Genomic DNA, 23582 nt, shown 5'->3' with positions numbered 1-23582 from the left:
AAGTAAGATTGATTTTCTCATCAATCGTTCACTACATTGGATTGGAGGTTAGCTTGATGGGAAGGCCCTTGAGTGGTGCTGCCAGTGGAGCCATTTGCACGATCTCGTCCGGGTCACACGAGCTCCACTTGACCCGGGTGACAATGTGGTACAAAAACACGCATTCTTGGACCTTGGCAAGCCCGTAACCAGGGCACATGCGCGTCCCTCCACCGAATGGGATGTACGAGTAAGGACCGGGCCCGTGCCAAGGAACCTGTCCGGCTTGAAGCTCTCGGCCTCGGGGAAGAACTTTTCCTTCTTGTTGCTCTGGTACATGGGTCCAAATAGCTGTTTTGACATGGTTTCAGCAGGGATCGGGAGTAAGAAGAAGAAGAAGCTAAAGATCTTGCAGAGACAGAGAATAGAAGAAGGGATCCGCCATCCCTGTGGAACTGTGTAGCCACCCATTACGAAGTCCACGATGGCCCGGCGAAAAACTCCAATGGTGGGTGGCACGAAGCGCATGCCTTCTTGGACCACTCTCCACGTATACTTCATGCGTCGGACATCAGCAATCGAAAGTGGCTCTCCAGCAGCAATATCCAAGTGCTCCACACAGAGGGAGAGAGAGAGAGTGTGTGTGTTTTAAAGAGTCAACCTTTCCGGAGCTGTACCCTACTATTGGCGAAGCCGAAGGAAGGCAGCCGGAGGAGCCCGTGGATCCTCAATGCAGCTTAGCAGGATGGATTCTCCGCGATGTATTGAGCTGGAGCTCGTGTCGTGGGCTCCAATAACCAGCATCAAGATGTTTTGCTTGATCTCCTCGTCGGTCATGCGTCGCCCATCTTCGCCCTTGGTGACCAGCAGCACCGACAGGAGATCTTGCTGCTCAGACGGGAGGACGCCTTCCCGCTCTGCAAATCCAGTCGCCGCTGCTCCATCAGCCGGTCCAGCTTCCCCATGATCTCCTGGCTGCCAGCCATGCCCTTGGGTTCCGGGGAAATCGAGCGGGAGCTCGAGGAGAGCATGTAAGACGACGCGGAAGGGATCCAGGAGCTCCTGCTGCTCCTTCTCGTCGGTCAGGCTCAGGAAGAGATCATAGACGACGGCATAGAGCGCCTCCTTGACGGAGTGGTACGCTTTGATCTCGCCACCCGCGATCCAGCTCTCCTCGACGTGCTTCTGGATCATGGCCTGCATTCGTCCCACGTACCCGGGACCCAGGAACGCGAGGAGGATGTGACGGAACCGCTTGGCCTGGTCGCCCTCCAGAGATCGCTCCCCGAGGAGCTTCTTGACGGAGCTGGGCACGAGCTTGCTGTGATTGGTAAAAATGAGCTTAGGGGAAGTCACCACCACCGTGGGCAAGCCAAACAGACGTGTTTTGAGAACCAGGCCATACTTCTTCTCCCTCGACTCTAAAAATTCCCACGGCTTGTTGGTCTTCATGGAATGGAGCAAATGTAGCATCTCTCCGACAAAGGGTGGCGTACCTCTTCTAGGTCAACCTCCATACCAAGATGGCCAAGAACACACCAGACAATGACACCAAAATTAGCACTGGATCTAACATGTCCAGCAAATCTCTATATATCTATTGTGAGGCATGAGACTGAAGGATGAGAAAATCTAAGACTGAAAATCGAAGTGGCATCTTCGACATCTCTTTCACTGCTGCTGTCAGCCTCCTAGTCTTCAATGCTTTGTGCGCACCGTTGTTTCCATCTTGTTTAAGCATCTTTTGTCCTTGTTTTGTTTTGTTTGAGGTATATTGCAGGGCTAAAAGTGAATAATTCATTATATAATTAGTAAGGTATGTTAATTGGCTTTGTAATTAGTATACATGTATTTATAATACACATATTTCATAGGAGTTGTAACGGTCTCAAATTCCTGCAGGTAAGTCTCAGTTTTATTCAACAATTACTACTAGCCATACAAAAATGAAGAGGTGTTGGATTAAAGTTTATGGTCTTTAAATCTGGTAATTTGTTCATGTATAGAGCTCTAAGCTTGCACCTCCATCAAGGGCTTTTTGGTGACCAATAATCTCTACAGTCTTTTAGTATAGCTTCACAAGCACTACTGTTAACAAAATTATAAATAGATTTCTTCCTTTTTCAATCCTATATTTTTTATAAATTTTTTTTTAAAAAATGAATTAAAATTTTCATTTTTGAGAAAAAATAATAAAAATAAATAAAGGTTAAAAAAGTAAGAGGTAAATGCCAATTAAAGTCTAGATTTCTTGAAACAATGGCCTATCCAAAAAATGCCTAGCCAAAAAGTTTAACAAGACAAAGCTCTACAATTAAAATTTGGAAAAAATTATCTAAACTCCTTAAAAATTCTGATATGATAGGCTTGATAGGCACTGGATAAAAATAATCCATCAAATATTAATTTTGCTATGAAAACTTTAACAAAAAATGTCTAATAATTCTGATATAAAAAATTCTTGAAAAAATAGACAGAGTTCAAAGATTCTAATATTGAAATTTTGACAAAAATTATCTAATAATTTCCATATAAAAACGTAAGAAACTTCTCAATCAAGGTGAAATTATTGAGCTTCACATAGTTGGTTTGCAGATCTATGACTAATATTATATTATGCTAAAAATGCGCCAATCCTAGAATGCAGTCTTACAATAACAGTGAGATAATTACTATCAATTATTAATTTTTTAAGCTCCACTGAAGGTTTATGTCAGGAATATTAATTCATAGCAATTACAAACACAACGACACACTAGTAATGCATAACTGAAAAACCATGGGTGATCTATGATTAATACTTAAATAATAAGATTTTAAACAGAAACCTCATAGTTAGTAAAACAAATCATATCCATTAAAAATATAAAAAAATCGGGACCGTTAAAAAGCACAGAGCAAAGAATATTCACTGATTTGTGATATGGTGTATAGCTTAACATTCCATGGTGTATAACTTTATATGTCCTGGCTAACATTCCGGCGGCACCTGGACGTGTCCCAACAATCGCCTCCTGTTCGACTCGTCAGTGATCTGAGGTCTCGTCGGTTCCCAGGTCCAGGATCTTAGGTACCGCAAGGCATGGTAGAAGCGCTACAACTATGCCTTGTCCTCGCCGGCTCCGCATTCGTGGGCTTGGTACCCGCATAAGGTGATCACTGTCCTCTGGCCAAGTGCCCAACCAGCCTGGCATAGTTGTCGATGGCTGTCCAGCATACAAGGAAGTGTGCCATACTTATACGTTTAAGAATCAAAGAAAGAGCTCTAAGTTGATATGAACACGCCAGACTTAGTTCTTGTGCCTGTTCCACTGACTTCTCTTGCGCTGGTGTTGCTGTGAGCTGCCCCCATTGATCTCGTCGTGCCTGGGAGGAGCTACAAACTGGGGCTGGTATCCAGCATCCACGATCACTCCGGGATGGTAAGGGGGAGCGGCGGGGGCGGCGGCGGCGGCGGTCCAGACGCCCTCTACTGGCGCGAACTCCGGAGGAAAGACGAGGCGGAAATCCGGGGGCATTGGGTAGTCGGGAGGCAGCGAGTAGTAGCTCCGGACGCTGCCGTCGAGCATCACGATCTGGTTGACGAGCAGCATTCCCAGGTGGTTAAAATCGCCACCGCCGCCACCATCGCCGCCATCGATTCTAGCGTCGTGTTGCTGCTGCTGCTGCTGCTGCTGCTGTTGCTGCTGATGGTGATGATGCTGGTGTTGGTGGCGGCGATTCTGGTGGCCTCGGAATTTGCCATCCCGGCCGCGCTGGAATCCCGGGCTGTCGCCACCGCCCTTCGACTTCTTGCTGGATTCCTCCCATCTCGACAGCCTGTCCCGCCGCTTGCCGTGATTCCCAGAGGAAGGAAATTTCGATACCTGAAATGATGGTCCTGGCGATGGCGCTGCCGCTGCCGCTGTCGACCTCTCCTCCATGCCCCTGTTTCGTGCCCTAGCTCCGCAATTCAGATTAGCGCTAAGTTAAAGCCTCTAGTCAACTATAGTCAACTTTCGTCAGCTCTAGCCAGCACGTCTGGTCAACCGGTTTTTGGATTCTTCATACTTGTCTCGTTCGTGCCGCGAAGGTTCTGTCGCTCTTTCCAAATCATCAAACAACCTAAAGAATCTTTTTTTGCGAAAGATGTCAGGGAATATCCCTTATCGTTTGGTTGCCTTTGGAATTTCCACTAACTTTATATCCTCACGTCCATTGTATTCACACACCTCTGCCAATTCTTTTGGACTAGCCTAGGGTGCTGGAATTATCTCTCAATTTGGAAAGCCATGGAGCAGCAGCAAGAAGATCAAGAGCTTCCAAGTAAATTCTCTTACATTTATGTATTTCACTCTAGCTTTGAGATCTGCAGATGGAAGCTTTGAAACCACTGATGCCAAGAAGGAGGCTCCAATTCCAGGTAAAGATCTGCCTCCAGATCCAGCTTAACAGCTTCTAAATCATATACAATTTTGGTTTGCTTTTCAGTAACTGCAAAACTGGTCATGGATGTACAAGAATGCTCTCAAGATGATGATCAATCTCCCATCGAGGAAGTCCGCCTCACAGTTCCCACCACCGATGACACTTCACTTCCGGCTCTAACTTTCAGGACCTGGACTCTTGGGATCCTCTCCTGCTTGATCCTCTCTTTCATCAACATGTTCTTCTCTTACAGGAGGCAGCAGCTGAGCGTGAGTGGATTGACAGCACAAATTGTCACTCTTCCACTGGGGAAGCTCATGGCTGCCATGCTTCCCACCAAAAAGATCCTGGTTCCAGGCTTGAATTGGGGCTTTTCTCTGAATCCCGGGCCTTTCAACGTCAAGGAGCATGTGTTGATCACCATCTTTGCAAATGCTGGTGCGGGGGGAGCGTATGCAGTTCATATTGTCACAAGTCTCAAGGCGTTTTACAACAGGCAGGATTTTCCATTCTTTGTTGGACTGCTGGTGACTCTCACAACGCAAGTAAGCTCTTCCCTTTTGAAGGCATTCATTGATTCTTGATTTGTTTGTTCATGTGCAATGCTTTTTTGATAAGATTGTGGGCTTCGGTTTTGCCGGAATCTTCAGAAAGTTCCTTGTCGAGCCCGCACACATGTGGTGGCCCCAAAATCTCGTCCAGGTCTCATTATTCAGGCAAGTATCTTGAATTTTTTCAAGCAAATAATTGATGAAGTTCAATAGTAACACATTTTTCATCCAGGACTTTACACGAGCCAGAAAAGAGGGTCAAAGGTGGTCTGACCAGGATCAATTTCTTTACCATTGTCTTCCTCACCAGCTTTGCATACTATTTGCTCCCGGGTTATCTCTTTGCAACGCTATCCTCTATTTCATGGGTATGCTACATATGGCCAAAGTCCATTATTGCTCACCAATTAGGGTCTGGGTTGGCGGGCTATGGACTTGGAGCCATTGGTCTTGACTGGTCAACAGTGGCGGGATTCTTGGGCAGTCCACTGGCATCCCCATTTTTTGCTATCGCCAACACTATGGTGGGATTTATCGTCACCCTCTATGTTCTTGCCCCCGTGGCATATTGGGGCTATGACATGTATGGGGCAAAGAAATTCCCCCTTCTCTCCCTCCAGCTGTTTGACTCGGATGGCCAGGTGTACAATCAGACACGTATCACCACCTCGGCCTTTGATCTGGACACGATGGCATATAACAACTACAGTCGCCTCCACATCAGCACCATCTTTGTCTTCACGTACGGCATTAGCTTTGCCATGCTGACGGCCAGCGTGACGCACGCCATCCTCTTCCATGGAAAGTAAGCTTCGTTTAAAAAATTTCCCGCTTAAAATTCCCGCGCTTTTCCTAAGAGCCCTAAATTTTGGCGCAGGACGATATGGAGGACGCTCCGGGCGATGGAGGACGCGCGCCCCGACATCCATGCCAAGCTGATGAGGAAGTACAAGCAAGTGCCGACGTGGTGGTATGGCTCGCTGCTGGTGATGACGATCGCGCTGTCGGTGATTGCGTGCGAGGTCTACAACAACGATTTGCAGCTCAGATGGTGGGGGGTCCTCTTTTCGGTCGGATTGTCGTTCCTCTTCTGCCTTCCAATCGGTGTCCTGCTGGCCACCACGAATCAGGTTCGTGAAATCTTTCTCCCGATTCTAGGCTGCTGAGGTAAATTTCCCAAATTTCCAGTCTCCGGGCCTCAATGTCATCTCTGAGTACCTCATCGGCTACATTTATCCTAACAAGCCGATCGCTAACGTGCTCTTCAAGACCTATGGCACGATCACGGTCTACCAGACGACGTCCTTGCTCAGTGACTTTAAGATCGGGCACTACATGAAAATCCCGCCAAGGTCCATGTTCATAGCACAGGTAAAAAGCTCCTATCCTTTTGCAAAACGAGATTTTACTTGTTCTTCCAGATCGTCGGAACAACGCTGGCATCCATGACGTATCTGGGCACGGCATGGTGGCTGCTGGAGACCGTCCCAAACATTTGCAATCGCCACATCAAAGGGAACGTGTGGACTTGCCCGGGCGACACCATCTTCTACGACGCTTCAGTGATCTGGGGGCTCATTGGTCCACAGCGAATTTTCGGCAACCTTGGCCTCTACAAGTCCCTCAACTGGTGCTTCCTCTTGGGCGCCATAGCCCCAGTAATCCACTGGGTGCTCACCAAAGTCTTCCCCACTGTGGAGTGGCTCAAGTACGTCGTGGTTCCGGTTCTCATCGGCGGCGCCGGCGCCATGCCTTACGCGACGGCCGTGAATTACTGGAGTTGGTTCGTGGTGGGCTTCTTCTTCAATTACTTCATCTTTAGAACCAGGAAGAAATGGTGGCAGCGGCACAACTACATCCTCTCGGCAGCTCTCGACGCAGGCGTGGCTTTCATGGGAGTTTTCATCTACGCATTCCTCAGCATCAACAGCAAGAAAGTAACTTGGTGGGGGAATGTGCAGCTCGACGATCAGTGTCCTCTGGCAACTTGTCCAACAGCTCCTGGGATCAAGGTCGATGGCTGCCCAGTCCATTGAAGAACAAAAATCAAGCCGAAAACTGGTAAGATGACCGTGAATGACTGATTACTAAACTAAACAGCCCGCGACTCCAGCAAGAAAAACGATCACATTATTCATGCCGAAGGAGAAAACGAAGGGAGAAACACTCACCTCGGCTATCCGCGGAAAAAAACTAAAGAAAAAAGGAGTTCTCTCCGTCTCATCTCCGTCTCCGTGGTCTCGGTGATCATATTGCTGCTGCTAAAACAGTGAGCGTGAATCCAACCTTTGGTCTAGTGGTTTTGAGGGCCTTGGTGTTGACCTCCGCGTACATCCCAAAGTTGATCAAGGGATTGGGCTCGTACTGGAGCAACGCCGCCAGCATCCCGTGGTTGTCGACCCGGGACTTGATGGTGGTGAAGTTGTCCATCTTGTACGAGGTTCCAAGCATCGCCGTTGTCAACTTTCGGTCGAGCTTGTGGTTGAGATGGCAGGCCCACGCCACCTTCTTGTTCAACGCTTGGGAGCAGTACAAATCCACCGATTTGCCGTTCTTTGGATCGACGATAAGCGCTCCAGACACGTCCGGGGAAAAGAATCCTAGCCCTGCGAGATCAAAGTTTGCGCAAAGCTTGAAGAAGAACACGAGCGAAAGAGAAACGAAGGTCTGTTACCTGCTGTTGAGCCTATGAGTCGGTTGCTTTGCGGGTCGTAAACTAGCGAGCCTCCAAGCGTGAGCTTGGAAGTTCCAAAGTTGGCAGAGACTTCCATGGAGGGCTTGGCCTTGAAGCCATTCAAGGTGGCCGTCAATGCTGCTCGATCGTGGAAGTATTGCAAGTGAGTCTTCCCGGAGTTGACAGCTCCTGGAACAGCCGTGGACAAAGAAACCTTGAGGCCTGGAATAACTTCGTCATACGTGGTGCTGGCAGTAATCTGGAAACTCGAAAGTTAGCAAGGCATTGAAGATAGAACAAAAGAAAGAAGAAAAAAGAGGTGAAATAACGATGGGCTATCAAAAGAGTTTTAGAGAAGCAATGAGGCAGAAAGAAAGATTGGAGAGCGAACCTGGCATAGGTTACTGGCGGAGACCTCGGCTTGCATCGCGTCCCTCTTCAAGGAGCAACTCATGACTCCCACCACGGTGCCCTCCACCATGGTAGCAGTGGTGGAAACGGTGGCGCCGTTGGGGGCAAGATACGAGAGCATCAACATATGCCCCGCGCTGAAACCCTTGTGGAGGAGATCGCGCGCCTGCTTGCCGACATCGCTATAGAGCACCGGCCCCGATCCCTTGCCTCCGGCGCCCATGATCAATCACTCGATGGACCGAGAGAGGGGAGAGATTGAAGAAGCCGAGGCGAGGGCGCGATTAGGGTTCTTCACACCACCGCGCTCGCATTTGCTGGCTTCTTGCATGGAAAAAAACCCAACGAACTGTAAGGCACCTGGGCATGACACGTGTTTCGGGAATTTTGGCTTCGTGGAGCGATCTCGGTGGTTGATTTTAACGGTGAGATTTGCGCTTTAGGGCTAGGGCAAAATCTCTTTTCAGTGCACGAGGCTATGGCGGGAGGGGTTTAAGGCGCGCGCTCGCCTCCATGCGATGTGGATCCGATATTTTGTTGTGAAGCTTACGCATTCGATCGCCACTGCTGCCAAGGTATGGAACATGAAAATCCTCGCCGATCGCGCCTGGCAATGGCTGAATCTTCTCGCAGAGCTATGACAAGGGACAAATCAATGAGAAGCAACTAGGCGATAGAATCTGGAAGAACTTGTTTCAGGGCAGGCTCACATTCTTCCACCATGTCAAAGGCGAGCAAATGGCTCCCACCTTCAAGAGCCAGGGAGAGACTCTACTCGTGAGATCGGTACCTCTTCCATCTTCTAGGCAAGACTAGCTCTATTTTCTTGCTACTTTCTTACTCATTCTTCCTGGATTTTGATCAAAGGTGTATCTTCATCGGTGACGTTGTCGTCTTTAAAGATCCTCAGGATACCGCGCAAGCTCTTGTGCGTAGAGTGGCGGCCCTGGAGGGCGATGAGCTTGTTTCTACCGATGAGAAGGACGAGCCTTTCACTCTCGAGGAAGGACAGTGCTGGGTGGTCTCTGATAACGAGGCCTTGAGTTCAAAGGTAGCTCTCTCTCTTTTTTGTTGTTACTAGCTGAGAACTCTACAATGGTGATCAGGAAGCTTACGATAGCAGAACTTTCGGACCATTGCCAATGAAGAACATCTTCGGCCGAGCAATCTACTGCAGCCACTCGGCTGTTGATCACGGTCACGTTCTTAACAGGTAAGATTGTTCCATGTCTCTTTCCTTTGTTCTCACTCTCAAGTTTCTTGTATAGCTCCGAAGCGATGCACAAAGATACTCCTGTTGTTGCCGTGGAGCTTGACCTGGAGGAGCTAAGGAAGCAAGCTTGAAGGCTTGATGAAGGAACCGAGAAATCAAAGCTGGTAATAAGACAGCAAGTCCTCATCAGTTTCTCGGGTCAGTTTCGTTTTACAAAAGCAGCCTTGCACTGCGTGCTCCGAAGCTTTTCTCTGGAGCCAACGTTGTACTTGTTTACTCTGCTTCAATGCCTACGCCGTTTGTAGCGATGACGCTCACTCGAGTGATGTCGTTCCCTCCGGTCACTTTGGTAGTCTGCATCTCGACGTCCCCTCTCGGGCTCCCGACAGTGTTTCCGTTTGATCCGCTTGTGTTTTCTCGTCTCATACTTCCCCGTCTCACGCTGCTGAAAGCTCCTCTTGCGTTTTCTTGAGTGCTGCTGATGATGATCCGTCTCATAGTCCTGGTACTTTCTCGATTCATCAGTGTCGTACTTTCTCGTCTCATACCTTGTCAAGTGATCCATCTTGGTTTCTTCAGTGTTCGTCCCATACCTTTTCAAATAACCCGTCGGCTGGTCATAGCGCTTTATGGTTCCATGTCTCCTCGAACTCGATGGCTGCCTTGTATCCATTTCAGGATCTGTGCTTTCGACTATGCCCTTCCCTCTCGAGCTTGATCCGGATTCTATATGTAGCCACCTCTCGCCTTTGCTCGACTTCACAGAGAGCTTGAGCTTCGAGTAGAACTCCCAATCGCAGCTATCCTCCGTGATCAAGGGCTGTCCTATCGGGTTGCTTCGCACGAAGTCTCGAACATCTGGGACATCAATCAGCTTCGTCAAGTATCCCTGTAGTGCGGGTAGAAAATCGTCTGCGGAGGTGGTGGTTTCCATAGCCGAGTATGGAAGAGCCAGCACCGCTGTATGGTCCTGGATGGCCACAATCCATTACTGCATGAAAGTATGAAAAGGAAGAGAAACTTACGGGGTTTCGCAGTACTTTGTGTGGACTGTCATCGATGAGAAGCGTGTTCCAGGGTCCATACTCGCCTTTGTCCCAGGGAACGTCCGGCTTAGAACTCTCCCACACTTTTTTCAGCTCCTTGAGGAAGAGGGGCTTGAACTTGTTGTCGAGACACTTCACTCCAGTATCAGTGCACCATTTCTGGCTCTGTTACAAGAAAAAGAGAGCGAAAAAGACTAAATGATCGTGAACTTCCCGACGAAGCGAACCATACCCAGATGAACGCAAGCAATTTTTGGGATTCCCCTAGTATCAAGTTTACCATTCCCATTACATTGTGCCTAAAAAGAAATTCTTAGAACTAAGAAAGAATGGTGTGTTAAGTTTAGAGCTTACTCTTTGGCAGAGGACCAAACAGCGACGTGAAAATGCCGCAAGCAAAATTGGAGAAACTCCTCGCAATGGGGCCTCCTATACACTGGGAGCGCATTGTCACACAAGAAACAACCAAGGGTTTGAAGGCTCACCAAGAAATCGCCCCACCACGGCATCGTGCAATCGCGGAGGCCGATCCTCCTTCATGAAATAGGTGTCGACGAGCAGGCCATTGACGTCGAGAATCAGCAGCTTCTTCTTCCCCGCGCCGTTAGCGCTGGCGCTGCCGCCATCGCCATCGCCTTCTCGATCCATTGCCTCCAGCCCTAAAATAAAAAGAAATTTAGGGTTTATAAAGAAGTGAAACGATGGACGAGGGGAGCGAGGGCGACGACGCATTGCCCACGGCCTCGCTCCTCGCCACCGACATGGAGATCGAAGGTACGAAGAATGCGCCGGCATCGCTGCCCCCGCGCAAGCGCCATCTCATCGGCCTCAAGAACAACGGGATTAGCAACAGCAGCGCTCCAATTGCGACTGGAATTCTTCCTCCTCCTCCTCTCTCGCGCTCCCGGATTTGCCCGGATGGTCTCGTGGTTTTTCTCTCGGAGGGCGCGCTTCTGGAAGCCATGGAGAAGAAGGATCCTCTCGAGGCTTGCGTGAGGTGTGGAGACAGGGAAGGCAGCGGTGCCTGGCGGCGAGTGAAAGATGGAGGGATTTATCAGTTCTTGTGTAGAGCGTGCACGCTTCTCTACATGGGATGCCCCCACTGCTTGGTGGTGTTCCAAGAAAATGCCGGCAGTGGAGAAGATTGGATCGCTTGCTGCCGCTGCCAAAGATCCGTGCACGCCCGCTGTGAGACGGAGGCGAATCCAGCACCGCTGCCGCTGGAGCCGCCAACTTTCGTTTGCTGCGAGTGTAGGAGGGGTGAAGAACAGCCGAGTCTAAAGAAGCCGCGGGCGATTGATATGATCCAGGGGCACCAAGAACAGGAGCTCGAAAGAAGTCCCGAGGATGTTCTTGCCGCTGCTCGAGACGCGGCGGCGCAGGCTCTCAAGGCGGCCGTCACTGCCAAGGCTGCTGCCGCTGCCAAGGCCGCGGCTGCCGTCAAGGCCGCCATGCTCGCTAGGAACGCTCTCAACAACGCAGCGCTCGCGGCAAAAGAGGATCTTTTGATCGCCAAGAGCTTGGGCGAGGGTCCGGATGATCCAGAGGAAGGAATGGAAGCTCCAGTTCTTCCTCCTCCTCCTCCAGCAGAGAAAGCCAAGACGGCCGAAGAGATCGACGAGGATTTTGCTCGTCAGCTTCACAGAGAGATGAACAGCTCTACGAGGAACGCTCAACGAAAGATCTAAAGAACAGCTCTCCAGATTTTCCATTCTTTGCGACTCGCGCGAAAGTTTTGGCTCCACGCATGAAAATCATCTCAGGTACAAGGCTATTTTTCCTTCATCACTCTGATGTTCTTGGTTTTCTTTGCGTGACACAGGTCATTCGATCGGTCATCACAATTGTCTATACACACACGAAAAGAATCAAGGAGATCGTTCTTTGTATAAGATTTTTTTGTAAAGATATTTGCCGCGCCTTTGTGGGGAGATTTTAGGGCTAGGTTTTAATGTTTAAGGTATGCAGCGGGATCATTGGCATTGGCGTGAGGAAGAGAGCTGGATCGATCGGATCTGGAGCCGGTTTTCTCGCGCTCTCGTGTCGTTGGATCAATGGAGCTGCCGGCAGTCGATTCAATAGCGATGACGGCGGCAAGAGGTACAGCGTCATCAAGATCGACAAGAATGGGGTTTGGGAGACGTTATCCCTCAGCTTGGTTGAATTGGTGAGTTTAGATATAGTTTTTTCAATGGAGAGAATTAAAAATGTTGCTGCTTTAGGGGATCCATCCGAGAGATATGGATGTGATCACTGGGAATTCTTTCATTCCAAGTCGAGCGACGCTCGCATTGCGGTATGACAAGGTAAAGCTATGAGTGTTTGTTTTTCTTTTGTGATATAAAACTTTGTGTAGGTGTTGGTGAGGATGGAAAACGTCAGAGCCCTTGTTTCCAGAGATTTTTGTCTGCTTTTTGATGCACACAGGAGGTTTTGTATCCTTTTTTTCCTTCATATTCGGTTGATGTTTGTTCTGTGTTTACATACTTTTGTTTTGTTTTGTAGACGCCAGCCGCGAGAAGCTGTCGTTCCAACTAAGAAAGTGGAAACAGACGTGACACACAAGTTAGGGACAGTTTTTTTTTTTTGAGATTTTCACACTGTTTTTGCTAATGCAAACGTTCTCAGAGCAGCTAGGGATGCTTTTGCAACTTCACTGGCTAGGTATGCGAGGGATACGCCAAACTCTCATATGGACCAAATGCCTTTCCACCTCCGGATGATGGAATGCCTGTTTGAAGAAACTAGCAACTTTTTCAACCAGAAAGTTGAAAGGTAAAGGCCAGGCGCGCAGCTTTCTACTTGACCACTTTTACAAGATTGACAGTGGTTGCGGAACGGGCACTCGAGGATTTAACCCTTGGCGTTAGTACTGGTCGGTATGTACAGCCGCGACATTATGTTATTTTCTTTCATTTTCTCGTTTTAATGCGTTTGTATACAGGTTGCAGAGACTGCTGCCACTGAAACGATCGCTGACAGAAGTGGAACATGACATCAGGGATACGCACGAAGTTATGGACCAGGTTATTCTCTTCTTTGAAAAGTCCTAGAAACGTTATTATGCGCGTTTTTGGAAATTTTCCAGGTTTTGAACAGTGAGGAAATGCTTCGGTCATTCTGCCTGGAAGTCCCTGCAAGGTCATTTATGTCTTCTTTTTCGTAGATGGTTCTTTCTTGATTTTTTCGTTTCCGGCAGTTGTGTAGATGTTGACTCTGAGAAAGCAAAGGCCAAGGTTCGCCAACTAGCTGCAGACATGCTATTTACATACTTGAGAGAGGTGAGTCTGTGGTAGATTATACATTCATACCTAAGTACTGTTTTTGAGGCTAGATTGACGACGCTGGCGCTGTTCTGGAAGAGTTGAGGAAGGAAATGGATGCGGCTCAAGAGGTCTTTGACTGGGTTTTCTCCGTCTTTAAGTTTTGTCTTTGTCGCTATGGCAGGTTTGGGAGCTAGGCCTGGATGCTACACGAAACCGTATTATCACTACCAACCTATACATTAGTTTTGCCACACTGTCATTCAGTCTGTAAGATTATGGGATTATTTTTTTCTTTACAAGCTCCTGGTCGTTGATACATGGTACTGGTTTTGCAGGGCAACTTTACCTGGCAGCTTTTTTGGCATGAACGTCACCAAGTACGCAGCATATAAGTCTTCTCTTTCGGAATGCAAAGTTTTAATTCTCTCTATTCTATTCCAGTGGCTGGGAGAACGATCCCAATATGTTCCGGCTGATAGCAGGAACAACCCTGTGTACAGCAACAATCCTTGGCGTAGCGCTGATAGTTGGATTCCGAGTTTGGCCCCGTTTTGTGGACAGACGCCGTGCACAGGTTATACTTAACTCTTGGTAAAATAACGAAGCTCAAATCGATGGTGACAGGAACATGCGGCACTCCTTGATCTACTTCAGCATATCGATGACATTGAAGAGATTTTCAGGGACATTGAGCTAAAAGGTATCAACTTCTGCGCTAATTAGCACACACTAGTAACAGTGGGACTTTGTTCTTTTAGCTGGAGGCCGCAACATTTCCAAAGAGCAATTCCATCAAATTCTCCGGAGCCATCCTTCCTCGCGTTTCATGCGACAGGTTTGGGAATTATCATATCCTTGGGAACGTTTGGGCTTACATAATTCTTCGCTGGCATGCACAGAGGGAGATCGATTTTTTATTCCGCATGTTCGACAGGAATCAGGATAGCTACCTCGAGGCAAGTCAAAAGTCAAGTTTGATGTGAGATGAAACGTGCTTTTTGCTACAGGCCTCTGAGAGGAAGTTTACGTCGCAAAGGATGCCAAAGGCTGGCTAGTCAGTCACGACATAAATAACGTTTACACCTCAAACTTCGACGAGACCGAGAAAACTGAAAGACATAACGTGGACACGATCAAAACGCAGAAGAGTAGTGGAAACACGAAGTGGTCGGCCGCCAGGGCAAGAGAATAAAGAGGGACGCCGAGTCAAAAAAACGGCGGTGGATCTTCGCTGCCTACCCTTCCTTTTTCGTGTAAGTGGGAACAGCAGCGCTACGTGACAGGGATTCTTATCGTCAAAAGCATTGAGTATGTGGTAACGACGTTTTGCAAAAGGAGATTCAGCATCCAAGTGATTTATTTAGACGAAGACAACGTTCCTTGCGTTGAGACATCCTTGTCTTTGGTCGTTCGTACGTACGTACATAGAATGTTCCATATTGTCGGGAGAATATATTTTGGGAGGAGAATATATTTTGGCATTTACGCCTGAGAGGATTGACCATTGACCAAGCGACAGCGCCAGGTCAATTATGGTGGACTGTTTGTTCGAGTCGGGCTTGGATTGTATCGGCCAGCCACGCTACAGTAAGTCAACAGTTAAATTGACTAGATGTCAAAGACAGTCAACAGCCTGCAGCATGGAATATACTCCGGAGTTGGTGAGAACTGTGAGTGCGCAGCCATTGTTGTTTTAGTTTGATAAGAATCGTTTTTCTAGTGGAATTCCCTGGACTCCACGTCACTGTCCAGATCACCGCAATGTCCTGCATGGCACTGCCACGCGGCATGATGTGAGTGACGTGTTTGGAACACGTGTGGTTGACCGGGGCTCGGCTTGTAAATTTAAAAAAGGCTTGCAAGCGGGCAGGCCGTGTCTTCCCTAGAGACGCGCTCAAGAGAGAGCGGCGGGCATCTCTTATCCTCTCCTCCTCCCTCCCTCCTTCGTTGAGCGGCATCTCCTCCCTGATCGATCGATCGCGGCCAGGCGCGGCGGGCGAGCAGGAGAGATCTTGCGCCACAGCACTTGGATTCTTGGAGCCTGATCAGGTGGGAAATATTTCGCGAAATCGCGAGGTATTTGGATCGCCGTTCGTTCTTCAAGAACGAGCGCATTTCCCCCGGGGCGCCACAGATTTCACGCGAGAATGACAGGGATTTGAGCGCCGGAAATCACCGTTCTTGAGATACCATGGCGCACTCTGGTAAGTTTGAGCACATCGATGCGTGGGGGAACAACAGCCGGCGCGGCAGCCTGCGCAGTAGCAGCGTCCGCAACTGGGGGATCGGTCCCGAGAGCGTCTTCAGCCGATCTTCCACCTCGCGGACGGTTCCCGCGGCGAACGACGATGAGGAGGCTCTCCGGTGGGCCGCGCTGGAGAAGCTGCCCACGTATGATCGGCTGCGCACCACGATCCTCAAGAACCTCCAGGGCAGCCGGGTTGTCCACCAGGAGATCGATGTGCGGAATTTGGGGCCGCTGGAGCGGCAGATCCTCATGGACAATCTCATCCAGGCCACCGAGGAAGACAATGAGAAGTTCCTCAAGAAGCTCCGGAATCGAATCGACAGGTTAGAGCCCATCCTGCTACTCACTCTTGTGCTTGATTGCTCAAGACGATCTTCTTGGATGGCAGAGTCGGGATCGAGCTGCCCACCACCGAGGTGCGCTTCGAGAATGTGACGATCAATGCGGAATGCATGGTGGGAGGAAGAGCGCTGCCCACACTCTGGAACGCTGTCAGGAACACGGCAGAGGTACCAAAGATTCATAGTTTTGTCACTTGAGTTTTGATTCATGGAGGATTCGTTGATTGCCCAGATGCTCCTCGGCGTCGTGGGAATCTCTACTGGAAAAAGCACCACTCTTACAATCCTCAAGGATGTGAGTGGAATCATCAAGCCTGGAAGGTACGATTCCAAAAGCAGAGAAAACAGGGACTGAAACATTCTCTCGTTGGCGCTGGCAGGATGACGCTCTTGCTTGGTCCTCCGAGCTCAGGAAAAACGACATTGCTACTTGCATTGGCTGGAAAATTGGACCCAACTCTCAAGGTAGATGACATTTCCTCCTAGGGCTCTTGGCTTCTTTTCTGATGCTCTCGTGCAGACGAGGGGACAAGTCACATACAATGGCTACGAGCTTGACGAGTTCGTTCCGCAAAAGACGTCGGCTTATATCAGCCAGCACGATCTACACGTCGGTGAGATGACTGTTCGCGAGACACTGGAGTTCTCAGCAAGATGTCAAGGAGTCGGTACTCGATATGGTGAGCTAAAACTTTTGGTGCCTTTTAGGAATGTGTCTAATCCTAGAGCTTGTTCTGCGCTCCTAGAGTTATTAGCGGAGCTTGCGAGACGAGAAAAGGAAGCGGAGATTCTTCCCGATGCCCACATTGATCTCTACATGAAGGTGAAGTCGGAACGCCGTTTCCTTCACTGGTTTTTTTTTTTTTTTTTTTTTGCTGAAGCGGACTTTTCTTCTTATCTTTTTGCTGTAGGCCACAGCCACTGAAGGTGTCCAGAATGCCATTATCACTGACTACACTTTGAAGGTTCGCTTTCTGGACAAGAAAATTCGTTATCTTTGGATGAGCTAATCGCTCTTTTTCATATTTGCAGATTCTTGGCCTTGATGTCTGTGCGGACACGATGGTGGGAGACGACATGAGACGTGGAATTTCCGGAGGGCAGAAAAAGCGAGTCACCACAGGTATGCGATAAAGAAAAAAGCCGCTCTAGAATTTGTTTATAATTTGTTTATCTTTACCTTTGCCAGGAGAAATGATAGTTGGGCCTACGAAGACTTTGTTCATGGACGAGATCTCAACAGGTCTTGACAGCTCCACCACCTTCCAGATCGTGAAATGCCTCCAGCAATTTGCTCACGTTATCGAAGGGACCGTGTTCATGTCACTCCTCCAACCAGCGCCCGAAACTTTCAATCTCTTCGACGACATCATTCTTCTTTCAGAGGGTCAGATTGTGTATCAGGGCCCGAGGAAGTACGTAATGGAGTTTTTCGAGAGCTGTGGGTTCAGGTGTCCCGATCGGAAAGGCATTGCGGACTTTCTGCAGGAGGTGAGTGCGAAATTTGATCTTTATGCTGGCTTTGACTTATTCCGTGAGGTTTTTGCTGTGCCGTTTGATCAGGTAACTTCTCGCAAAGACCAGCAGCAATACTGGGCTGATAGTCGTCGACCATACAAATACATTTCCGTCAAAGAATTCACTGAAAGATTCAAACAATTTCACGTTGGACAGCAGCTGACCGCGGAACTCAAGCATCCATACCACAAGTCCAGCAGCCACAAAGCAGCTCTAGTCTTCAAAAGATACTCTGTGAGCAACCTGGAACTTTTCAAAGCAGGATTTGCTAAAGAGTGGTTGCTGGTGAAGCGAAATTCTTTCGTCTACGTCTTTAAATCCGTGCAGGTATGAATTCCCTTTGGTTTCGTTTTTGTAATCTGTTCTTATGCTTTGTTATAGATTGTTATTATGGCTTTCGTTGCCATGACCGTTTTCTTGCGAACGAGAATGCATCAAAGAAATCTCAACGACGCAAATGCTTACCTGGGGGCCTTATTTTTCTCGCTCATCACCATCATGTTTAACGGATTCTCTGAGGTTTCAATCACTATCACTCGCCTTCCCGTGTTTTTCAAACAGCGAGACTTGCTCTTTCATCCGGCATGGGCTTACACGCTACCAACTTACGCCCTGAGCCTTCCATTTGCAATGATTGAGTCCTTTATATGGACTGCCATGACTTATTATGTCGAGGGGCTCGCACCCGAGGCCGGACGGTAAGTCTTCTACAAGCTTTTCTCATGCAGGTGAATGAAGTTTTTATCTTGTAGATTTTTCAAGCACTTTCTAGTGCTCCTGCTTGTGCATCAAATGGCATCGTCACTTTTCCGCTGCATTGCGGGTTTGTGCCGGACTATGATCATCTCGAACACCGGAGGAGCCTTTTCGCTACTTGTCGTGTTCGTGCTTGGAGGATTCATTATATCAAAAGGTACTTGGCTGCTACAAACTCCTGCTAACCTCAAGGAGCTTCTCTTACAAAATTTCAGATAGAATTCCGTCGTGGTGGATATGGGGTTACTGGATTTCTCCTCTAACATATGCAGACAGTGCAATCAGTATCAACGAGCTGCTAGCGCCTCGCTGGCGACAGGTGCGCAACGTTATTTGAGATTATAGGAAACCCAACGTTTTTTTTTTTTTCTTGTACAGCCCGTGGTGAACTCAACGCTCACGCTGGGTGTTAAAGCTCTTCGAGACAGATCGTTTCAGTATAGAGGCTATTGGTTCTGGATTGGTGTCGCAGCTTTAGTTGGTTTTGTTACACTTTTCAACGTTATCTATACACTGGCTTTGACATTCTTGAAACGTCAGTATACCACATTATTTGAAGCAAACTGGAGCTAACAGAACCGTCTTTATGAACAGCTCTCGGAAAGCCTCAGGCTGTTATCTCCGAGGAATCTATGGCAGAGATCCAAGCCAGCCAGCAAGGTACTGAATATGATCCGTACGCGAAATCCCAAGAACGTTCAAACAGGAGATCCCTCCCGCGCTCACTATCTTCTACTGACGCGAACAACTTGGGCGGTTTGTATACTTGCTGTCTGCGAGCTTCCAACTTGATGGTTTAATGGTTTTTCTTTCCTTCAGGTGTTCAAATGCAGAGAATCTCAATGGGGAGAGAAGACATGAATCTGGCAACCGTAGAGGGACTTGCTCCAAAGCGGGGAATGATTCTACCTTTCACACCTTTGTCAATTTCGTTCAATGATATAAGCTACTTTGTTGACATGCCAGCGGTACGTGTTCATTTGGTTTCTGGTATATTGTTCTCTGACATGTTTCTTCTGACATCAGGAAATGAAGGAGCAGGGAGTTACGGAGCCCCGGCTTCAGCTGTTAAACAATGTGACTGGAGCTTTCCGCCCCGGGGTGCTCACTTCACTCATGGGTGTCAGTGGTGCTGGAAAAACAACACTGATGGACGTCCTGGCGGGAAGGAAGACTGGCGGCTACATCGAAGGCGATATCAAAATTTCTGGCTATCCCAAAAAGCAAGAAACTTTCGCGAGGATTTCAGGCTACTGTGAACAAAACGACATTCACTCGCCACAAGTGACCATTCGGGAGTCTCTGATATTTTCGGCGTGGCTGCGACTATCTAAAGACGTTGACGCCGACAGCAAGATGGTAAAAGACTGCTTTACGCCGAATCTGTCTTGATATGTTTTCGTTGCAGCAATTCGTCGACGAAGTTATGGAGCTGGTGGAATTAGAGAGCCTCGGGGACGCAATCGTTGGCCTTCCTGGAGTGACTGGACTATCCACTGAGCAACGCAAGCGTCTTACAATAGCCGTGGAGCTCGTAGCAAATCCTTCCATCATCTTTATGGACGAGCCAACGTCCGGGTTGGACGCAAGAGCTGCCGCAATCGTGATGAGAACGGTGAGGAACACAGTCGACACTGGAAGAACCGTCGTATGTACCATCCACCAGCCGAGCATTGACATCTTCGAGGCCTTCGACGAGCTTCTCTTGTTGAAGAGAGGAGGGCAGGTTGTCTACGCTGGGCCGCTAGGCAGGAATTCCCAAAAGCTGATCGACTACTTCGAAGCGATTCCGGGAGTCCAGAAGATTAAAGACGGCTATAACCCCGCAACATGGATGCTTGAGGTGAGCTCAACGAGCGTGGAACAGAAAATGAACGTGGACTTTGCAAACATCTACTTGAACTCGTCACTCTACCAGTGAGTTTTCTAGTTTCTCTCTTACCTTGGCATGATCTTCTTTTTCTTACAGACGGAACAAGGCTCTTGTGAAGGAGCTGAGCGTCCCAGCTCCTGACAGGCGAGACCTCCACTTCTCAACGCAGTACTCTCAATCCTTTTACGGTCAGCTCAAGTCGTGCTTGTGGAAGCAAAACTGGACATACTGGAGGAGTCCCGATTACAACTGCGTCCGGTTCTTGTTCACAATCATGTCAGCGCTCTTGTTTGGATCGATCTTTTGGAACGTTGGACCAAAGAGGTAGAACATCTCTACTCATTTCCTCATGTTAACGCCGTTTTGGAAACTCTACAGGAGTAGACAACAAGATCTCTTTAACGTGGCTGGTGCAATGTATGGTGCTACCATGTTTTTGGGGGTCAACAATTGCTCCACAGTCCAGCCAGTTGTCGCCACCGAGAGAACTGTGTTTTACAGGGAGCGTGCTGCTGGAATGTACTCGGCCCTTCCTTATGCTCTAGCTCAAGTAAGTTTCTGCACTCCACACTATGTTTCATTCATTCACACTAAACTCTTGATCAGGTTCTTATCGAGATACCATACATTTTCCTGCAAACGATCTTCTACGCCGGCATCACGTACTCGATGATCAACTTCGAGTGGAGCGCTGCCAAGTTCATGTGGTACTTCTTCGTCATGTTCTTCACTTTCATGTACTTCACGTACTACGGCATGATGGCCGTGTCGATCACCCCAAACCACCAGGTCGCTGCCATCATGGCCTCTTCCTTCTACTCGCTCTTCAATCTCTTCTCGGGCTTTATGATTCCCAAGCCGGTAAGCTGCATCCATTCTTTTGCTTTCGTTTGTTTCCTCACAACGTTCCATTCCATTGCAGAGAATTCCAAAGTGGTGGATCTGGTACTATTGGATCTGTCCGGTTGCGTGGACAGTGTATGGCCTGATCGCGTCCCAATATGGAGACGATCTCACGCCTCTCACCACACCCGATGGCCGACGCACGACCGTCAAGGCGTTTGTGGAGAGCTACTTTGGTTACGACCACGACTTTTTGGGTGCCGTCGGGGGTGTCTTGGTCGGCTTCTCGGTCTTCTTCGCCTTCATGTTCGCCTACTGTATCAAGTACCTCAACTTCCAACTGAGGTAGCTCTTCTTTTCCAGAGCTTTGGGCTCAGCCAAGCAAAAGTTTGTGAGCTCATTACTAGGATGATTCACTTTTGTAACATATGTATAAAAGATCAACAAAGCTTGAGATTTTCTTCGAGTTTTCAGGCTTTAAATTTATTATTTAAATACTTGAAAATTTTATAATTATTTATTACAGACTTTAGCAAATCAATTTTACACAACCCATTCATCATCGAATTGGTCTGGGACGTACAATTTGCCTTGCTTCTCCACACATTGTCCAATATTCCAGCGATGGGTACCTTTGGTAAAATCCGAACACTTTGACAGGGCAAGGAGGAAAGGGGTTACATCTGCCAAGAAGTGGTCATCCTTTGACCCCTCAAACTTTGGAGCCACCACCACGCTCTCTTGATGACCTTGGTAGAAGTCAATAATGTCATCCAGTGCCACCACCCGCTTGAAATCCCCAAACCCTGCATGGTCAAGATTCTTGACTTTCGTCCCGTCCTTTAGAACAACGCAATTGGCACCATGTAGCCTCCTCGACACAAGCCTCCCAGTAGGATCCAGATGGTCAAACCATAAGGTTGACATACTTCTCCTCGGCGGCACTAAACACCACGATCGTATACTTTTGAAACCTTCCCCAGAAATTCATCTACGCCTGGTCTATGATGTGGAAGCTCTTCGAGCATCTTTATTAATGTGCTTGCATAGATTAGCCCATAAACCCTAGTTTATATACAGGAAAAATTAAGTATGTAGAAGTTCGAGCGTACTCACCGGCCTCTAGCAACGAAGTGGTGCATCATTGTTGAATTCCATGCTGAAATCTACAGAAGAGACGAGATCCTTATGAGCGTATACCAGTGTATTGTCTAGATCGAGAATGAGTGATGCATTCTGTAAAGGCGACTTTTTAGCTGCTGTGGTCGTTTGGCAAGGGCTGAGGTGAGTGCGCTCTCCCAATCAGCTTCATTTCAATCAAGAACATGGCTCATCCTACGTTTCTTCCTCGCAGGAATTCTCAATTCTGTTGTGCTCAGGGTACTATTGCCCAGGGCAAGGGTGGAGGTGAGGATTCCCAAATGCATGTCGATTGAATTCGCAGTAGGATTAACAGGATTGGCTCATTGGCAGGATTTGTGTTTGCTCACTTTGAACAACTGCTGGTATGCGGAGAAAGAGATGAGCATGCAATTGTGGCAATTTTGTTGTGAATCCATCAATTGTTGTGCGCTTTCCAGGCGTTGTTGGATAAGTGCGGTAACGACTCCTCAATCTCTTTTGTGCTTTCAGCACGACACAAAATTGACCACAGTCCATGAAGAGAGCTGCTGGTCCAAAGAAACTACACACTCAACTCAAACGTCATGCTCGAAAAATCTCTTCCATCTCTCACTTGTTGGCTTACAGCTAAAAATAAGGAGTCCATGCTCGCGACCGAAAATACCAAGAAGGGGAGAGCAGTTTACTCCTCTCCCCAGCGCCGGAGCAACTCGACCTCCACTGACATGCTCGCGCTTGGACTTATACTCTTCGAACTTCATTGGAGGTGTCCCGCGGACCAGGTTTGACTGCAGTTTGTGCAACGTGCTTGCTTAGTTTGGTGAATCTGTGTAGGAAAGGGGGTCGGTGTTGATTGACGATGGCATTCTACCAGCGACTGGGCGTACTAACACCCATCAATTGCGTCCAAGGTGTTGGAGCTGGTCGCAGCAAGACGCGACTAGCGTCCATCCGCGCACGACATCCTCTGCGATCCTGACATGCTTGTCCAGTGATAACTCCATGCCATTGTGCAGGTTATAGAATACGCAGGAGAGATCATCCGGCCTACTGTTGCGGACGTACGTGAGAAGTGTAATAGTCCACCAATCCACTCAAGAGCACTCAAGAGTTGCTGACAGGGCGCTGGTACATACCTGTTTTGTATCGACAATGAGCGAGTCGTGGACGCCACTCGAGCGGGCAGCATTGCTCATCTCATCAACCATTCTTGTGAAGCAAGTAATGCTTCTAAGCCTGTCGATGCTTACCCGCGTTGATGCAGCCGAATTGTTATTCCAATCTGTTTGGTGAGTTTCTTTGGTTACTCTGATTCTCTGCTTGGCTTCTAACAT

At 48.4% G+C, this 23582-nt stretch overlaps 8 protein-coding genes and 1 pseudogene across 10 annotated transcripts; 5 read left to right on the top strand and 4 right to left on the bottom strand.

The window, feature by feature from the left end:
- Positions 1–31: 31 nt before the first annotated feature.
- On the bottom strand, positions 32–1452 carry LOC9638852 (annotated as a pseudogene).
- A 1442-nt stretch (positions 1453–2894) lies between these two features.
- LOC9639109 lies at positions 2895–4075 on the bottom strand. The gene is made up of 3 exons (XM_024667488.1): positions 4030–4075; positions 3846–3918; positions 2895–3798 (listed from the first exon to the last, which is right to left on the bottom strand). Exons 1-3 carry the CDS (start codon positions 4073–4075, stop codon positions 3270–3272), a joined length of 648 nt encoding a protein of 215 aa, XP_024523256.1. The 3' UTR covers positions 2895–3269.
- A 125-nt stretch (positions 4076–4200) lies between these two features.
- Positions 4201–7158, top strand: LOC9638851 (oligopeptide transporter 7). Of its 2 annotated transcripts, XM_024667481.1 has the most exons (9): positions 4201–4284; positions 4334–4381; positions 4450–4931; positions 5005–5102; positions 5170–5742; positions 5815–6067; positions 6126–6308; positions 6359–6998; positions 7051–7158. In XM_024667481.1, the coding sequence occupies exons 1-8, from the start codon at positions 4251–4253 to the stop codon at positions 6971–6973; spliced, it is 2286 nt and encodes a 761-aa protein (XP_024523249.1). In that variant the 5' UTR covers positions 4201–4250; the 3' UTR covers positions 6974–6998; positions 7051–7158. The 2 variants fall into 2 exon arrangements, with proteins under 2 accessions (XP_024523249.1, XP_024523248.1); XM_024667480.1 differs by having other exon boundaries at positions 6359–7137.
- Positions 7046–8356, bottom strand: LOC9639108 (mitochondrial outer membrane protein porin 1). Its single transcript, XM_002993791.2, has 3 exons — positions 8003–8356; positions 7612–7870; positions 7046–7543 (listed from the first exon to the last, which is right to left on the bottom strand). Exons 1-3 carry the CDS (start codon positions 8243–8245, stop codon positions 7185–7187), a joined length of 861 nt encoding a protein of 286 aa, XP_002993837.1. The 5' UTR covers positions 8246–8356; the 3' UTR covers positions 7046–7184.
- A 102-nt stretch (positions 8357–8458) lies between these two features.
- On the top strand, positions 8459–9552 carry LOC9638850 (chloroplast processing peptidase). The gene is made up of 5 exons (XM_002993805.2): positions 8459–8597; positions 8656–8828; positions 8890–9073; positions 9129–9235; positions 9291–9552. Exons 1-5 carry the CDS (start codon positions 8541–8543, stop codon positions 9364–9366), a joined length of 597 nt encoding a protein of 198 aa, XP_002993851.1. The 5' UTR covers positions 8459–8540; the 3' UTR covers positions 9367–9552.
- Positions 9398–10933, bottom strand: LOC9638848. Of its 2 annotated transcripts, XM_024667484.1 has the most exons (6): positions 10767–10933; positions 10636–10717; positions 10514–10580; positions 10261–10446; positions 9784–10205; positions 9398–9737 (listed from the first exon to the last, which is right to left on the bottom strand). In XM_024667484.1, the coding sequence occupies exons 1-6, from the start codon at positions 10927–10929 to the stop codon at positions 9509–9511; spliced, it is 1149 nt and encodes a 382-aa protein (XP_024523252.1). In that variant the 5' UTR covers positions 10930–10933; the 3' UTR covers positions 9398–9508. The 2 variants fall into 2 exon arrangements, with proteins under 2 accessions (XP_024523252.1, XP_024523251.1); XM_024667483.1 differs by having other exon boundaries at positions 9398–10205.
- Positions 10934–10978: 45 nt separating this feature from the next.
- LOC112343663 lies at positions 10979–12195 on the top strand. The gene is made up of 2 exons (XM_024667493.1): positions 10979–12044; positions 12104–12195. The coding sequence occupies exon 1, from the start codon at positions 10983–10985 to the stop codon at positions 11967–11969; it is 987 nt and encodes a 328-aa protein (XP_024523261.1). The 5' UTR covers positions 10979–10982; the 3' UTR covers positions 11970–12044; positions 12104–12195.
- Positions 12131–15018, top strand: LOC9639107 (magnesium transporter MRS2-7). Its single transcript, XM_024667492.1, has 17 exons — positions 12131–12448; positions 12504–12587; positions 12638–12711; positions 12787–12846; positions 12910–13056; positions 13101–13160; positions 13226–13307; positions 13370–13422; positions 13481–13562; positions 13616–13675; positions 13729–13814; positions 13883–13924; positions 13989–14121; positions 14172–14247; positions 14306–14382; positions 14447–14503; positions 14555–15018. Exons 1-17 carry the CDS (start codon positions 12233–12235, stop codon positions 14600–14602), a joined length of 1437 nt encoding a protein of 478 aa, XP_024523260.1. The 5' UTR covers positions 12131–12232; the 3' UTR covers positions 14603–15018.
- A 425-nt stretch (positions 15019–15443) lies between these two features.
- Positions 15444–21475, top strand: LOC9639106 (ABC transporter G family member 35). Its single transcript, XM_024667460.1, has 22 exons — positions 15444–16118; positions 16184–16304; positions 16369–16457; positions 16517–16601; positions 16657–16816; positions 16883–16959; positions 17048–17101; positions 17169–17259; positions 17326–17627; positions 17700–17981; positions 18036–18352; positions 18407–18567; positions 18626–18729; positions 18789–18945; positions 19005–19166; positions 19230–19378; positions 19437–19769; positions 19819–20327; positions 20380–20607; positions 20662–20833; positions 20890–21144; positions 21206–21475. Exons 1-22 carry the CDS (start codon positions 15739–15741, stop codon positions 21473–21475), a joined length of 4458 nt encoding a protein of 1485 aa, XP_024523228.1. The 5' UTR covers positions 15444–15738.
- Positions 21476–23582: the final 2107 nt, after the last annotated feature.

Source organism: Selaginella moellendorffii, unplaced genomic scaffold (assembly GCF_000143415.4).
Source record: "Selaginella moellendorffii unplaced genomic scaffold, v1.0 SELMOscaffold_174, whole genome shotgun sequence".
Lineage (NCBI taxonomy): Eukaryota > Viridiplantae > Streptophyta > Lycopodiopsida > Selaginellales > Selaginellaceae > Selaginella > Selaginella moellendorffii.
The sequence above is the reverse complement of the archived record's forward strand: the minus strand, read 5'-3'. Positions and strand labels throughout refer to the sequence as shown.

What these genes read in the sequence shown, in the direction of transcription:
- LOC9639109 (XM_024667488.1), bottom strand. Translation starts at nt 4,075, where the DNA reads ATGATTTGGAAAGAGCGACAGAACCTTCGCGGCACGAACGAGACAA. An exon ending in TCGCGGCACGAACGAGACAA is followed by an intron (nt 3,919 to 4,029) that starts GTATGAAGAATC and finishes TTGCGGAGCTAG; the next exon opens with GGCACGAAACAGGGGCATGG. An exon ending in CGCCAGGACCATCATTTCAG is followed by an intron (nt 3,799 to 3,845) that starts GTATCGAAATTT and finishes GCGGCGGGACAG; the next exon opens with GCTGTCGAGATGGGAGGAAT.
- LOC9638851 (XM_024667481.1), top strand. Translation starts at nt 4,251, where the DNA reads ATGGAGCAGCAGCAAGAAGATCAAGAGCTTCCAA. An exon ending in GAAGGAGGCTCCAATTCCAG is followed by an intron (nt 4,382 to 4,449) that starts GTAAAGATCTGC and finishes TTTGCTTTTCAG; the next exon opens with TAACTGCAAAACTGGTCATG. An exon ending in GGTCCATGTTCATAGCACAG is followed by an intron (nt 6,309 to 6,358) that starts GTAAAAAGCTCC and finishes TTGTTCTTCCAG; the next exon opens with ATCGTCGGAACAACGCTGGC.
- LOC9639108 (XM_002993791.2), bottom strand. Translation starts at nt 8,245, where the DNA reads ATGGGCGCCGGAGGCAAGGGATCGGGGCCGGTGCTCTATAGCGATGTC. An exon ending in CCGCCAGTAACCTATGCCAG is followed by an intron (nt 7,871 to 8,002) that starts GTTCGCTCTCCA and finishes TCGAGTTTCCAG; the next exon opens with ATTACTGCCAGCACCACGTA. An exon ending in ACTCATAGGCTCAACAGCAG is followed by an intron (nt 7,544 to 7,611) that starts GTAACAGACCTT and finishes TTGATCTCGCAG; the next exon opens with GGCTAGGATTCTTTTCCCCG.
- LOC9638850 (XM_002993805.2), top strand. Translation starts at nt 8,541, where the DNA reads ATGTGGATCCGATATTTTGTTGTGAAGCTTACGCATTCGATCGCCACT. An exon ending in CGATCGCCACTGCTGCCAAG is followed by an intron (nt 8,598 to 8,655) that starts GTATGGAACATG and finishes ATCTTCTCGCAG; the next exon opens with AGCTATGACAAGGGACAAAT. An exon ending in GTACCTCTTCCATCTTCTAG is followed by an intron (nt 8,829 to 8,889) that starts GCAAGACTAGCT and finishes TTTTGATCAAAG; the next exon opens with GTGTATCTTCATCGGTGACG.
- LOC9638848 (XM_024667483.1), bottom strand. Translation starts at nt 10,929, where the DNA reads ATGGATCGAGAAGGCGATGGCGATGGCGGCAGCGCCAGCGCTAACGGC. An exon ending in GTTTGGTCCTCTGCCAAAGA is followed by an intron (nt 10,581 to 10,635) that starts GTAAGCTCTAAA and finishes ATTTCTTTTTAG; the next exon opens with GCACAATGTAATGGGAATGG. An exon ending in ACAAAGTACTGCGAAACCCC is followed by an intron (nt 10,206 to 10,260) that starts GTAAGTTTCTCT and finishes GTGGCCATCCAG; the next exon opens with GACCATACAGCGGTGCTGGC.
- LOC112343663 (XM_024667493.1), top strand. Translation starts at nt 10,983, where the DNA reads ATGGACGAGGGGAGCGAGGGCGACGACGCATTGCCCACGGCCTCGCTC.
- LOC9639107 (XM_024667492.1), top strand. Translation starts at nt 12,233, where the DNA reads ATGTTTAAGGTATGCAGCGGGATCATTGGCATTGGCGTGAGGAAGAGA. An exon ending in CCCTCAGCTTGGTTGAATTG is followed by an intron (nt 12,449 to 12,503) that starts GTGAGTTTAGAT and finishes TTGCTGCTTTAG; the next exon opens with GGGATCCATCCGAGAGATAT. An exon ending in TGGACAGACGCCGTGCACAG is followed by an intron (nt 14,122 to 14,171) that starts GTTATACTTAAC and finishes CGATGGTGACAG; the next exon opens with GAACATGCGGCACTCCTTGA.
- LOC9639106 (XM_024667460.1), top strand. Translation starts at nt 15,739, where the DNA reads ATGGCGCACTCTGGTAAGTTTGAGCACATCGATGCGTGGGGGAACAAC. An exon ending in GAAAAAGCGAGTCACCACAG is followed by an intron (nt 17,260 to 17,325) that starts GTATGCGATAAA and finishes TACCTTTGCCAG; the next exon opens with GAGAAATGATAGTTGGGCCT. An exon ending in TGACGCGAACAACTTGGGCG is followed by an intron (nt 19,167 to 19,229) that starts GTTTGTATACTT and finishes TCTTTCCTTCAG; the next exon opens with GTGTTCAAATGCAGAGAATC.